Genomic DNA, 14,515 nt, shown 5'->3' on the forward strand with positions numbered 1-14,515 from the left:
CCCGGTTTGGGGATTACCAATTAGGTAGTTATCCCTGTAAAAACCACCTCACTGGAACTCCACCCGCCTGCCCCCTGGACCGGACTGGACTGCGCACCCTTCCGAAACACACCACTGAAACGGATCTTAGGAGTCAACTCACCTGACTGACTGACGCCGATGAGTTGGCTGGTCCACGAGGGTAACGCAGTGGGGTCGGAGGAGTCTTCGGAGAGACTTCGGGAGGCGGAGGTGGAGGTGGACCTGAGGCCGGACTGTGGTGCAGGCGGTGTGGGCAACCAAGCAGCTATACAAGCAACACAAGCAAGCGGTGAGGTGTGCCGAAGCACCGGTGGGTTACTGGTGGGTCTCAAGTGTGACTCCTGCAGGCGGACTTACCCCTGAAGCTCTGTCCTTTGGAGCTTGTCCTGTCCCGCCAGCGCCTTGCAGCTTCGCGGCTTCGCGGGTGCTGTTCCGTGGAACCGGGACATTCCCGGTGGTGTTTGGGGCGGAAAAACAAACTCAGCAAGTGCAGCAGGGGTGGAGCGCCGCTGGGACTCGCTAGTCCAGGAGTCCCTGCGAGATCTGTCTGACCCGGCCTGCGCACCCTGCTAGCCACGCCCCTGCTCGTCACACGTTCTATAATTTTGGAGTGCATTTGGACTCTTAGACTCTGCCGTTTGCCTGAACATTGGTCTACTCCCGGTAAAAAACAGTATCCCTAACCTAGTTCCCAATCTAGGGGTATGATATTGGTTGTCGTTTATTTTATAATTGTGTTTTTAAGTCATTTCATATTAAGTGCTATTCGGATTTAATATCTATTTTTTTTTTTTTCTTTTTTTTTTTTTTTCCTCATTTGATAATATCTGTGCTGGTTATTTTGTACCTTTGTACCTTTGTACCTTTCTCCAAGGCAACATGCCCAAGTCAGTCGGGAATTCCCGCTGCATTGTCTCTACACTTGACAACTACTTAGTTAAAGTAGTAGACAAGATTAATAAGGAACGAAGACTGTCCCTGGGTCTAGGAAGTGTCCCTGACCCCACGATCCAACTAGTCTCTGCTGAGATCCCTGTCCCTTTGCCTACCCCCTTGTTGATTCCCACCATTGATGACAGTTGTGTAACAGTCTCTCCGGATTGTCCAGCCAGGGAGGGAACCAACGAAATAGAGCCATCACAGGATATCCTTGACGTTGAGGACCCTCACAAGGAATCTGATGTAGAGGAATCCGATGCAAACGAGTCCCATAATGACTTTGACGCCCCGGGTTCCGTGGCCCCCAAAACTCATAGAGTGTTGAGGTCAGGGAGACATCTAAATAGACCTGTACTGTCTAAAAAGGGGGGTAGTAAAAGTAAAAAGAACACTGTCTCTGTATCAAATGGGGGCCCCATTGAGCCAAATTGTTTACATAAGGACGTTTATTCCACCCACTTGAAACTAGCTCCGGATCAGCTTGAGCTGCTTATTGGTATTATTGATGCCAAGTTAGACAAAATTGTCCTTCCACTCCTGGATAAACTCGAGGCTGTTTCTAGGGAAGTGATTAGATTGGGTGTGTTGGTGCAATCCGGCTTGAAACTAAACAACAGTCCGCAACCAGCTGCTGTGGCTGCTGTGGCTGCTGTGGCTGGGGGCAGGACTAGTAAGCCCGTGCAATCCAACAAAGGCACATCCAGTGTTGGAGTGGCCTGTGCAGGCTCTAGCATTCCTGCACAGCCAAACAGTAGTCCCATAACAGTTATTGAGCAGCAGGGCGTAACTGGCAAACCAAAACTACCGTCTACAGGGGACACTATTAATGTCATTGCAGTCACACCTTTATGCTCTAGTGATGTCCCTTTGAACCCCCCCACTACCCGTGTCCCGGGGAATCAGTTGAAGACTACCGAAAGGGGGAAGTCTAATAATTGTGGCCTCTCTCAACCGAACCTCCCACCGGACTGCGCACCCTATGTAGCAGTCCTGACTAACGTTACACCAATCAGGGAGGATGGGCTTCACCGCTCTATGGAATCACATGACTCCCTTAAATACAAAACGGTGGCATGGCTCAATCGGGAGTGTGGCTTTCCAGTGGCCCTGGCGGACCAAATCTTGGCCACAACTAGAACCAACTGGATTGGCACGTCCCCGAAGAACATCTCTGGGGATTGCGTTATCATTAATTTCAGTAACCCACACCTTGCCACGACAGCTCTGATCAACTGAGCAACTTCTTGCCCCTGTAACGAGCAGGGCATTTCACTCCGTCCTTTGGGCTTTTTCTATAGACAACACACTAGCCATCATCCTAGTAACCGCGGGGGGTAAGAGAACGAGGGGAGAAGCTTTGCATAGCTTTCCAAATAGTTTCCAGGTGAACACCGTTAATCGTTTCCAATGCTTTAGTGGGCTGGATCAAAATGATTGACTGGAGTTGTGTACGGTATCCCCTGAAACCTTGGAGAGACAGGCTCTGTCTGATATGGGACAAAGTGTTTGTATATCAGGGACTATGGTTAACATTTCTGGGATAACTGTAGATTGTGCGCCTATGGGCAAGGAGGGTGATCCAGTAGGTTGCTCGGAGTCATTACTGGAGCTGTGTACGGTACCCCCAGAAATCTCGGAGAGACAGGTCTCGTCTGGTATGGGTCAAAGTGTTTGTATATCAGGGCCTATGGTTAACATTTCTGAGACAACTGTAGATTGTACGCCTATGTGCAAGGAGGGTGATCCAGTAGGTTGCCCGGAGTTATTATCGGATACTTCTAACATCGCTTTTTTCCAGCAGGGTAGTAACTGTTCTCCTATGGGGTCAGGTGTCTCCGGTTTTTCCAGCTGTTATATTGCCAGTTGGAATATTGCGGGTATTAGGTCCAAATCAGACTGTCTGGGTTGGACTGAATTTTTAGCTCTCTTTGATATTATCTGTTTACAGGAAACCTGGTGTAGGGACTTTAAAGGATATAATGGTTTTGTCTCTTACCAGCTATCTGCTACCGGTTCCCTATCAGGTAGAGCTAAGGGGGCCTTTTGATTTTGATTTCTGTCCAAACTCCTCTGCTGGTCACAAAATACGTACAAGTTGGGGTTCATTCCCAGATTTTATGGCTGCACAAAACAGGAGGTAGGAATATTCTCTTAATAAATTTTTATAACAACGTTTTTGATGATACTAGGGATCAGGTGGTTAGAGCACTATCAAGTGCATTGGATGACATCCTTAAGGATTCCAATGTAATCTTTGATTTGTTCATGGCAGGGGACTTTAACGCCACTACCTGCCCACTCTCAGATGTCAATGTATGTGGGGCGGTGGACTGTCATGGAGATGGAGTCCCCCATTTTCAGCATAACTATTATGGAGATGCCTTAAACAATCTCCTTGACTCACATAACATGTATATTATGGTTAACGAGAAAAATGAACAGGAGGAGATTTGCCCAACTTTCACAGGCCGGGGAGCGAATTCTGTTATTGATTTTATTTGTATCTCCTCGAGTCTTGAGTCCTGTATTATGGCACCTAAAGTTATAGACATCCAGCTTAGTGACCACAATTGCCTGATAGTAGAGGCCATGCTATGGGAAAACAAAGGGACCCGCATTCCGGGGTGTAATGTTAACAACATTGAGGCTGTGCGCCCTAATGGCACCAGACTCAGGTGGAAGGGGGATAAGGCTGAAATCATGTCTGATTCAATCATCACTAGTTGCCTGGCAGGTATTACAGGGATCTTAGAAGACAATCAAGGTACCACTGGCTCTATTGAGTATTTTATTGGTATTAATGCGGTCATTGATTCTAAGCTTACTAGTACACTCAAGTACAAGGAGGAACGCCTGCGGGGGTGGTTCAATTCAGCTTGTACCCTGGCCCTAAAGGAACTAAAGTCAGCTTTATCAGCTACGCCAAGAGATAAGGGTTTGGTTGTAGATCTTAGAGCCAGATACAAAGAAACCCTTAAATGGAGGAAATTGGAACTCCAACAGGAGGCATGGGACAATTTGACCCTGGCTGCTGAATCGAATAATTCCCCATTCCTCAAAGATGATAAAATCCCTGAATTAACTTCCAACGTTATGAAGGAAGAGTGGGTCTCTCATTTTTCTAAAATCTTTGATTCGGACAGTGCATCCAGGGATATAGGGGATAGGTGGCCGCATACGCCACTGAATATCACCATCCAAGAGGTTTTAGATAGTATAAGGGTCAGTAAAGGAGGAAAAGCACAGGGTCCAGACGGGGTACCAATCGATGTTTATAAATTGGTCCCTGAAGTATGGGGGCCTTTGTTAACTAATATTTTCAACGCAGCAGTCCGTAATGAGGTGCCCCCTACCTGGGAAGAATCCATCCTAATTCCAATATTTAAGAAAGGAAACCGAGGGGACGTTAAGAACTATCGTCCAATCTCCTTGTTGGATTCTTCCGTAAAAGTAATGAGTAGAGTGCTTCTAGTAAGGTTGGAAGAATGGGCGGAGGACAATGGCGTTCTAGCAGAGAGCCAGTTTGGGTTCAGGAAGGGTCGTGGTACGATTGAGCAATGTCTAAATTTAGACCTGCTCATCGGTAAATATACCTTGGCAAAGACCGGCACTATTTATCTCTGCTTTGCGGATTTGAGTAGTGCCTTCGACCTGGTGGACCATGGCATTCTCTGGGCAAAGCTAATTGAAATTGGGGCACCCGAGGGCATTGTGTTCTTTTTAGCACGTCTTTATGCCAAACTACGTGCTTGTGTCTGTTACGGATCCAACGGGGAATGTACAACTAAGTTTGAGATCGGGCGTGGAGTTAGACAGGGATGTGTTGGCCCCACTGCTTTTTACCCTTTTCATCAATGAGATTGATTCTTTTCTCAAATCTCTGGCAGTGGATGCTCCCAAAATTAATGAGGACAACGTCCCTGTGTTACTTTACGCGGATGACGCGGTCCTAATTTCACGCACCCCAAACGGCCTTCAACGGCTGATGGACGGCTTTTCGCAATTCATTAAAAGCAGAAAGTTAGTGTTAAATAAATCTAAAACCTATGTTATGGAATGCGGGCGAAGGAACAGAAAGAAACAGTTCTCATTTTTTATAGAGGGACAGAAGGTCCAGGCCGTTGATAATTTTTCGTACTTGGGGGTCACTTTTTCAAATAATAACATTTGGGCCAATGAACATAAGAATGTCCGGGCTAAGATGGCGAGGAGTGCTCATGGAATTTTCACAATGGCTACGAAACTGGGAGACAGGCGGGTCCATGACATGCTTAAAATTTTTCAGTCCCGTTGTGTCTCGATTGCCTTGTACGGAGCGGGCATTTGGGGCCATGCCCCGGCAGGGTCTCTTCAGGTTGAGGAGAATGTATTCTTGAAGAGACTTTTATGCCTGCCAAGCTCTGTTTCTAATGCTTTAGTGAACAATGAACTGGGTATTCACCATCTTGCCGACTTGATCCTCCTTAGGCCACTGATGCTATGGCGTTCCATTTGGATAAAAGAAGAGACCTCATTGTGCAGAGCCATTATTTCTGATTGCCTCTCTTTGGACCATCATTTAAAGATCCCATGGTTAAAGTATATTGTGGATAATTTTCGTGAGATCTTTAACATTAACATCATTGCGGATCGATGTGGGGCTACTGAGCTGTCTAAAATCGAACTTAAGCACTGTTTTTTACAACAGCTTTCCACCAGGAGGCATCAAAATAGCTCTGAACTCTCACCCTGTGTTCTTTATCACGATTTAAATGAATTTGTGGGTTTCCAACCGTATTTGTCACAAGTGACCTGGAAGGCACATCGGTTTGTGTTGGCTAGACTTAGAACCGGAGTATTCCACAACCTTGTTGCTTTCCCCTCTCAGCATTTACATCCTGCTGGCCCTTGTCCGTGTGACAATACCACCCCCCAAAGCACTGTGCACTTTCTTTTGCTCTGTCAGTTGTACAAATACCTGCGGATTGCTTACTTGAAACCCCTGTTTGCTAAATTTGGAGTCAGGACAATACGAGGCTGCATGAGCTTGCTTTTTAACTTACATCACCCCGACGTTTGTTTTTATATGGCTACCTTTCTCCTTAAATCAATTAATGCAAGGAAAAATATGCTTTTTTAACCTTTTTAAACTGTTGTATCTCCTGCTTTTGACTGTTGTTTTATATTGTTGTCTTTTTATGCTGTGCTTTTATGGACTTGTCTTTTGCTCCGAATAAAGCCTTATGAAATGAAATGAATAAGAAATCAATTTTGCATTCAGTGTCCCCTTTGTCTGACTTGCATGCAGCAGCACCTCTATATGTTTAAGCAATGCATATTACATGTTTTAAATGATGGAATTATATCAGGTGAGTTGTTACGCCAGAGCTTGCAAATCGAAAGTTGGCCTCTCTTTAAATTCCTTTCATATTTTCCCTAGAGCTTCTTTCTTTTTCACATGTCTGTGGCGTAGCCTAGAATCTAGATGGGTATATGGTCTCTCCCCCCTATTTTTTGTATATAGTACTGTTTGTAATAGCATACAGGAGAACATTCCAGAGAGCACTAATGGATAATGCAGTAGGAAAACATTTAAAACTTGTGCAGGGTCACAGTTTAAGAGACTCCTCCTGTGCTTTCTAGAATTTAGTGCGAGCCTGCCGCTGCAGGTATTGTGAGTGACGGGTAGGTGTGTAGTTAGCTTCTCAGTAAGTTGACCTTCTAAGGCATTGAATTGTTTCTGTTGCTTTCCTCAGAGGCTTCTGTCTGATGAACGATTTGTCTCCCTGGAAACGGATGCTGATGAGAGGCAGTTGCTCAGTCAGATGCTGAATGCCATGAAAGTGACGCCATCCCTTCACGAGGACCTGCAGGTTGAGGTCATGAAGGTGGGTACCTCGGGGCCTTCTAATGAGCAGGATGTTTAATAGGGGTTTGTCAGTAGGGGGCGGGTGCCCTGGGAACACCCATACTTCATCTGCGTTTAAATGTGTTCGTTTATACAATCGCCATCTCGAACTGAAATGCAATGCCGACGTCTTACAATAAATGGTATTTCACTCCAGAGTACAAAGAGCAAAAACATGTTACCCTGTGAACAACAGAGATCCTGACGATAGAGCGGCCAGTTCAGAACCACTGAATTCGTACAGTACATTAATATAAAAATAGACCTGTGAGCTACCCTCTCTCTCAATCTCTAAGGAACACAAAGGTATCCAGCACACAAATTAAAAGATAGTGCTTGGGGTTTCTAGTGCTTAATTTCACAAAAATAAATAAATAAATAAAAAAATAAAAAAATGCCAGTGCCCTTGTCAGGCGGCCACTAGAGGGCACACCGCCATTGCTCCTGCCAGCGCTACCAATGCCATATCAACAAAACTAGTGGCAGCCACACTCTTACAAGTGTGACAATTAAGACTATTCCATGCCCTCAACGCTATAAGAAGGGCTTGCTAAAGTATACAAAAATGTGATGGATGAAATGTTTGAATTAATTTTGGCCACTCGTAATTATTGTGGGCCGCATCCCAGTTCATCATTACTTTGCACACCATGCCACCTCCGTTTGGACTGAGACATATGCAAATCAGTCTTGCCCCTGCTCCAATAGGAGGTGGCAAGGTCCTCCCTGAACCAGGGCACAAGCACCCCAGGAATCGTTTTGAGCTAGTTAAAGGCTCATCAGCCGGGTATAGCTTGGTTCCAGTGACACAGTGTGCATGGGACCTGTGTCTGGGCATACCAGTCCCTCTTAGTGCTACACACTAAAGTATACAAAAAAGTGATGGATGGAATGCAAGAATTATTCTGAGCCACTGATAATTACTCTCTGTTGCATCCCAGTCGTTATGGCTGAGATTAATTCAAGCATTCCCTCCATCACCTTGTTGTTTTCGCATTTGACACCCTTAGTGCGTCGGGCATGCCCAGAAGTAGGTCCCGGGCTCACTGTGCCACTAGAACCAAGCTATACCTAGCTGACGAGCCCTAATAATGATGAAACCCCTCCTGGGTTGCTTGTGTTCTGATTCAAGGAGGGCCTGGTCTGGTAGTTCGGGCTGGACTGTTCTAATGAGGAGCAGGGTGAAGACTCATTTGCATATTGCTGGGTCCAAACTGAGGTGACATGGTGGATGAAAGTTGATGCATTAGGATGCGGTTCTGTGCGATGAGCAGTGGCTGAGATGAATCCAAGCATTCCAGCCATCACCTTGTTGATTTTACATTAGACACCCTAAATGTGCTGGGTATGTTTGTTTTTACATGTAAAATGTATACAACAAGGTTACTGCGCACAGTAGAATACATAAAAACGGTACACCACCAAGCGCAAAAGTACATCCCATCACGACATGGTTCAGGCATCCATACTGCCACATTTGTGTAGGCTCACCAGATATGGTAAGTAATAGAACCACCTGGCTTCTTCCAGTGTCTGTATTGCACCACCATTGCCAAGATGAATATCAATTGTTAAATGTAAGTGCATCTGTCGATAAAGTATTTCTGAGGCATCTTAAGATCGCTTACCCAAAGGGTCAGACATGCACTTCTAGATTCCAACGGAAGCGGGCTGCGCGATGAACTTCGGCTCTTGCATTGGATGGGGACATTCATCGATGACGGTGCTGCAGTCGGGATCAAATTGTCACAACGTTACACACGTTCGCATTATTTCATTTGTGATGTCATTAGGGGTCAAGCGTGCCCATTGAGGCATCATCTTAGTGCAGGGCGCAGGTTGTAATAAAAGGGCTGTTAAAAGTCTCTGGGCTAATTTTTTGTATAAGGTGTCAGTCTGGAATAGGCAGTTGGTAGAGCGCTATTTTGAAGTGAGGCGCATGAAATTTGAATAGGGATTCCACATTGTTATAGAATCACTTGTGTGTCAAGGCACTCAAAAGCCACTGGCTCAAGTGTGACATTTACATGAAGTATTGTGTTAATTGTGTATTAATTTTGAGGGTTAGCCTATGATACCTTATTTAAAGAATGTGGGAAAAATGTACTAAGTGTGACCAATTGTAAATAATTGGAGTCATTCGTGGGAGGCAAGTGGTGCATGTGGACCGCAGTCTTAGTTGTGACACTTTAAATATGAGATATGTATTGCTTAAATCATTGCTCTTCTCCTATGATCACTTTGAAATAAACCAAAGGTATAGCTGAGTTGACCCAAATAATGTAAAAGACAATACTGTGTGTGTTAGACTGATATGCACTGGATGGTTAATTACTGGTGATACCTATCTCCACAGTTATTGTTTAGGAATGTGTTTAAAGCTGACTCCCTTTGATTTTGTCATACTGAATTGGCCTTTAAGTGGGAAGACCCAGCATTTTTCCAACCACAGAAGGGCGCTGGGGTCTTCACTCTGGACTTTATTACTGTCCATTGAAGGTTATATTAATTGTGCTGGTTTTCTTTTTAGTGCCTGATCAACTTTTTTGTAAATTTGTTGCGTCGGTGTTCAAAAATGCTCACCTTGATTTTGCGTGTCATGCATTGCATTGAAGTGAACATGGACATGTGATCATACAAACCACAGACTCTGTGTTACAGTTGGTATGCGAGTTCTGTTTCCATGGGTGTCTAAGTTCCAGATATGATTCTGAGCTCCCTGTCTGTAGTGAACCTCCAAACATCGCAGGTCCCACATAGGCGGTGTCCCAGTACTCAGGGTAAAGACCACAATGTCAACTAGGCGTTTCTACTTCTGTTCTGTTAGGGTCTAGTGTGGCGAGATGGTCTTTTAATTGTGTCCCCCTTCTGTATGAGAACATTGTTTTTTCTAGTGCAAGTTCCTCCACCTTTAGGATTTTCCAGTTTTTGTTCTCAATCTTTTTTAGGTTCACTTGAAATTGGAGAGTAAATGGTAACAGAGGCCAGTCTGTCACAATCTTCTTTTGTAAAAGTATCATGTCTGGCATCTCTGTTATTCCTAGCCTTTCTCTTATGGTTCTGAGTTATTCTCTTAGCGGAGTTCGTTACATATAATTTGTTACAGAGGTCATTATAATGTTTCTTTCAAGTCTCTATTTTTGTGCAATTCCTGTGGATTCGCAGAAATTGTCTAAAAAGGAGGTTTTCTTTCATGGACCGTGGATAATGACCTTTAAACAGCAGTAGTGAGTTTTTGTCTTAAGGTTTATAATACACTTTACTAACAAGTCTACAATCTTCTGCCATGATCAAAGGGTAATGAAACAATTTGCCTACATATTGTGTGACTAAGAAGTGTAGTTCTTTTTCATTAAGCCTGTTCACAAAATGTATTGTTTCCTATCTGTAACCTTTTCAGATGATTAATGCATCATCTGTGTATCCTTTTTATAAGCCATATTTGTGAAATGGGCTGGTGTGTCATAGATATCTCATCTCAAAATCATTTACATAGAGAAAGCCTTCACTTGGGGCAAAGATTCTGCCCATAGATGTCTCATCTATTTGGTGGAAGATAGTCTCTTCAAACAGAAACTACATGTTTGTTTCGGCTTTCTCAGCCAAGGCTCTCATAGGTGAAACTGGAGTGTCATACTGCCATCTGTGCCGCTAATTATCCTCTCTATTACCATTAATGTGACCTGCATGTTGGTGTTAAGGACTCCACCTCAAAGGTTCTTACTAGCTCCCTTCTCAGGTTAAATAGGAGATCATTTATCTTCATATTAATCACACTCTTAGACTCTTTTAAATATGTTGGCAAGGTCTTATCCAGAGGTCTCAGAAAGTAGTCTCTAAATGGTGATTGCGGTTAAAGCATAATCCTATGCCCAAAACAATGGGCCTGCCCGAGGGTGGTATAAAGGATGTAAAAGTAGGGGATCTTAGGCTTGTCTGTGATTATGAATTTTGCTTTTCTATTTTTTTTTTTTTATTAATTCTTTTTATTCACAACTTGTTGGTCATCACGATACATAATCACAGTCACATATTGCAGCAATTGCAGCTCAGTATACACACATTGCATGTAAGATATTATAGCATATAACTTACTGATGTAACCAGGATCATCACTGCGTTAAAGGTTCGTCAAGTGAGGGAATTGCAGGGGGTTCACACAAGCGCCCACGATATTCATTCCAGTTTGACCAAACCGCCACCCATTTCCGAGGACACCCCCGGGCCACATAGACTGTTTTCTCCTGCAGCATACACCAGTCCATGTCTCTTTTCCATTCACTGAGCGTCGGCGGTGTACCCGCTCCCCACTTGCTTTTCTATTTTGATAGCCAGCTGGCTATCCCTGCCTCAGTCACCAAGTTCTCTATGTCATACCGGATCTCGCTCCGACTGTTTATTACACAGGACTCACAGGCATTCTTTTCAAGTAGGACATTAACACCACCATTGTTTGATGTTTCCTTTTTATTATCACCTGATGTTTCTTTGAAGAATCCAAAGTCTTTTTTTCTACCTTAGATACATTGTTGAAATATTTCTTGTCCTGTGTTTCTGGCATTTCCAATTCCCCTTGGACTGCCTTCTCAAATTGTTCACCCTTCGATGGAATCGCTGTGGGTGGGGGTACATGATTAGACTTCTTTCTATGGCCTGCCTCTGTCATTTCACGGTAAGTCATAAGTTGGACTGTGCCAAAGAATTTTAGTTTTATCTTTCTGAAAAAGTCATGCAATTCAGTGTAGGCTTTAAAAGGGTCATGTCCTTCAGGCGCAAGAAAACTCAGTCCTTTGTTGAGCACTTGGTATTTCCACATCTTCCAACTCATCAGTGCGCAGAGTCATAACCGCATTTTTCCCTTCGCCTGGTTCCCTTGTTGGGCCCTCACTGTGCTCCATGTAGTCATTGACATATTGATATATATCTCCCATTGGACCTTGGTTTGTGTTTCCTTTTGCCTAACCTTGTCTCTTTCCGAGGCCTCGACCTAAAAATGGTACCAAACCTTTTGCCTGTGGTGCATAATAGGGTGAATATGGAGGGTTACAAGGGATGGATTGCATATATACGTTACTTGATGTCCCTGGGTATTACTCAACGCTACTTCCTTCAACAAAACTGAATATCCAGTTCTGTGGGGTTGGTCTCCGATTTAGATTCTTCCTCTTTTTGTATTGGGGTGGTTGAGCCTAATACTCATCCCTGGTATAGGGTTGATTGTTTAATATGAAAGTAATTTCCACACCTTTCAGTAGCTTTTTCACTTCAGAGTTGGTAAAGAATTCCTTGAATTGAGTCATGTCTTTTTTAATTTCGTCAAGCCTTTTCGTATTCCGATAAGATGATAAAGAGACTATTGTCCTAATGCTCCCCTCATTTTCAGTGATCTTGATAAGTAATGCATCGGATTGTCTATATTGCTAATCAAGACAAGCCAGTGTCTAGTGCATTTTCATAGTTAGTGACCTGATACGTAGGTATCCAAGGTATTTAGTCATCAATGCCGTATGTAATTATTCTCATATTTGTCAGGGAGTCCTACTCGTCAACATGTCTAAGTATCTGTGAAATGTTACTTTACCCCAACAAGGATGGAGCAGGTCATATTTTAACGAGCATGCTATACGAAAAGACCAGGCCAACCTCATTAGGGTCTAACAGTAACTGCTCAATGGTAATTAGTGGTATAGACCAAGAATTAGGCTAGTTAACCTGAGTTCCTTCTTAAGCTTCACTCAGTTGTCCTCCCACAGCTGAGACCCTGTTCCAGACTGTGAGCACACAATGATGGAAGGGAAGGTTTAAAAAAAAAGTAACGTTGTGCCAGAGGCACACCTTCCCTCAAACTCTATGCAACAGAAAACTAGCCGGCACATAAGGAAAAAGATACTGGGATATATATTTATAACAAACAGAACTCCTAGAGGAAGAATGTAGGTATGTATGAGTACGAGTGTTTCTATACCATTGTATAATCGCTTTTCATCCTACTTGCACCCCTCACCAAAATGGCGATCTTCCAGTTGTCTACTCCAAGCTAATGCTTCCTACAAATGTTGGTACATAGCCTTAGGGCAGCCCTGTTACTTGTGAACACCTAGAACCTTTTTTGTGCACTAAGATGTCACCTTCGCCTGAATGAACACGTTTAACTCCTAATGACTTCACACATGAAGTTGCGCAAAGTCACGTGATGTGGTGATGTTTTGATTTTGACAGCGAGCTCTGTCGTGGATGGGTGCCTTCATTAGATCCAAGCCTCTAAGTGGGTTCTTACCCATGCGGCTCACCTGTGTCTGAATCAAGGAGAGCATGCCGGACATTTTGGGTAAGGGAATTCGAGATGCATCACAAATACTTTTTCGAGAGGGGCTACTACACTCATTAGCATGATATTTATCTCTGCAATAGTGGTGCAGATACAGATAATGATCGGAGCAGGGTGACTCTATTACTTGATGTATCTGGTGAGTCTACACAAATTTGATTTTTAGGCCTGAGGACCAGAACTGACCATTCGGAGCTCATACCATTTAATTTCCCTTTACCACACGACTAATGAAGAACACATGACTACCCTAAGTTAGGATGAGTTAGAGCAAATAGGGGACCTTCGTCCTGGCACATTCCCTGGGCCAGAGAGGGCCAAAGACTGAAGGGCAGAAAGATACTGACATTCAATGGAGCTCTTCACTGTACAGTTCCCTGAGAAAACTGACTTTTCGGAAAGATCCCAAACAAGATTTGTCCTCTAGGGCATCAGTTCCTAATGATAGGATCCCAAAATATTTTCCTTGTGTGCTGTTCACCTTTGTGTTACTCAGTCAACTGAACTCATCTGAATACATCTTCCCATCCACTTTGTACCACATTTACACAGAAGCATAGGGTAACCAAGTCTGTTTCTTCTTCGATCCCTGCATTCATCAAATAATGTTCATATTTCTCCTAGAAATCTTTTGGACCACCTTAGAGGCTTCTTGGGGACTGATTTTGTCATAGTAAAGCCGCAAGTGGCTTTCTAAATATTTTCAAATTTACAATATCCTAGGGTGTCTCTACAATATCTTTCAACAGTGTATATCTTGTGGGACATAACAAAGTGAAATGCACAAAAATCCTTCAGTGGTGTAACACAGGAAGAGCAACTAACATAGGTGTCTGAAAACATCTTTTGAAGATCTTTGTGTGTATTATGTGTTTGATGATGATGCATTCAAACTTTAAAGGTTCATATTAAATCTTGAAAATGTTTTTATTTCCTGATATCCGTCCTCAGGGATCACATTCCCATCTTAACCTAGAGTGATCTTCAGCAATCTCCTGTTTCACAGCCTTTATATATCTAAAACCACCCGACCTCTGCTTAATTCTCCAATAACAATTTCAGCAGGTTTATATACTCTGGATTGCATAGCTATGTACATACTTTTTATTTGAATTAATGAAGGCATCCAGCAAGCTGGCTGCTCATTTTTCCCACCTATCTTAGTCATCAAGTTCCTAAAGGAAGCTTTTGGGGTGAACGATAAACCTGATGTATATACTATTATGTATATAATATGTGACAATTATGTATATACTGTTTCAATGGGATTATAAAGTGCCAACACGTCAACCTGTAACCACTTCATACCACGGTGCAAGAAAAACAGAGGGAAGTAGAAA

General features: G+C 43.5%; 1 protein-coding gene across 4 annotated transcripts in view; it reads left to right on the forward strand.

The window, feature by feature from the left end:
• ARFGEF3 (ARFGEF family member 3) overlaps positions 1 to 14,515 on the forward strand; it is a 515,806-nt gene that overhangs the window by 142,551 nt on the left and 358,740 nt on the right. For all 4 annotated transcript variants that reach the window (XM_085612422.1, XM_085612423.1, XM_085612424.1 and 1 more), the window contains exon 4: positions 6,696 to 6,827. In XM_085612422.1, coding sequence (XP_085468548.1) covers positions 6,696 to 6,827 — 132 coding nt within the window. The remainder of the gene's footprint in view (positions 1 to 6,695; positions 6,828 to 14,515) is intronic.

This window comes from Triturus cristatus, chromosome 6 (assembly GCF_964204655.1).
Source record: "Triturus cristatus chromosome 6, aTriCri1.1, whole genome shotgun sequence".
In the NCBI taxonomy this organism is placed as follows: domain Eukaryota; kingdom Metazoa; phylum Chordata; class Amphibia; order Caudata; family Salamandridae; genus Triturus; species Triturus cristatus.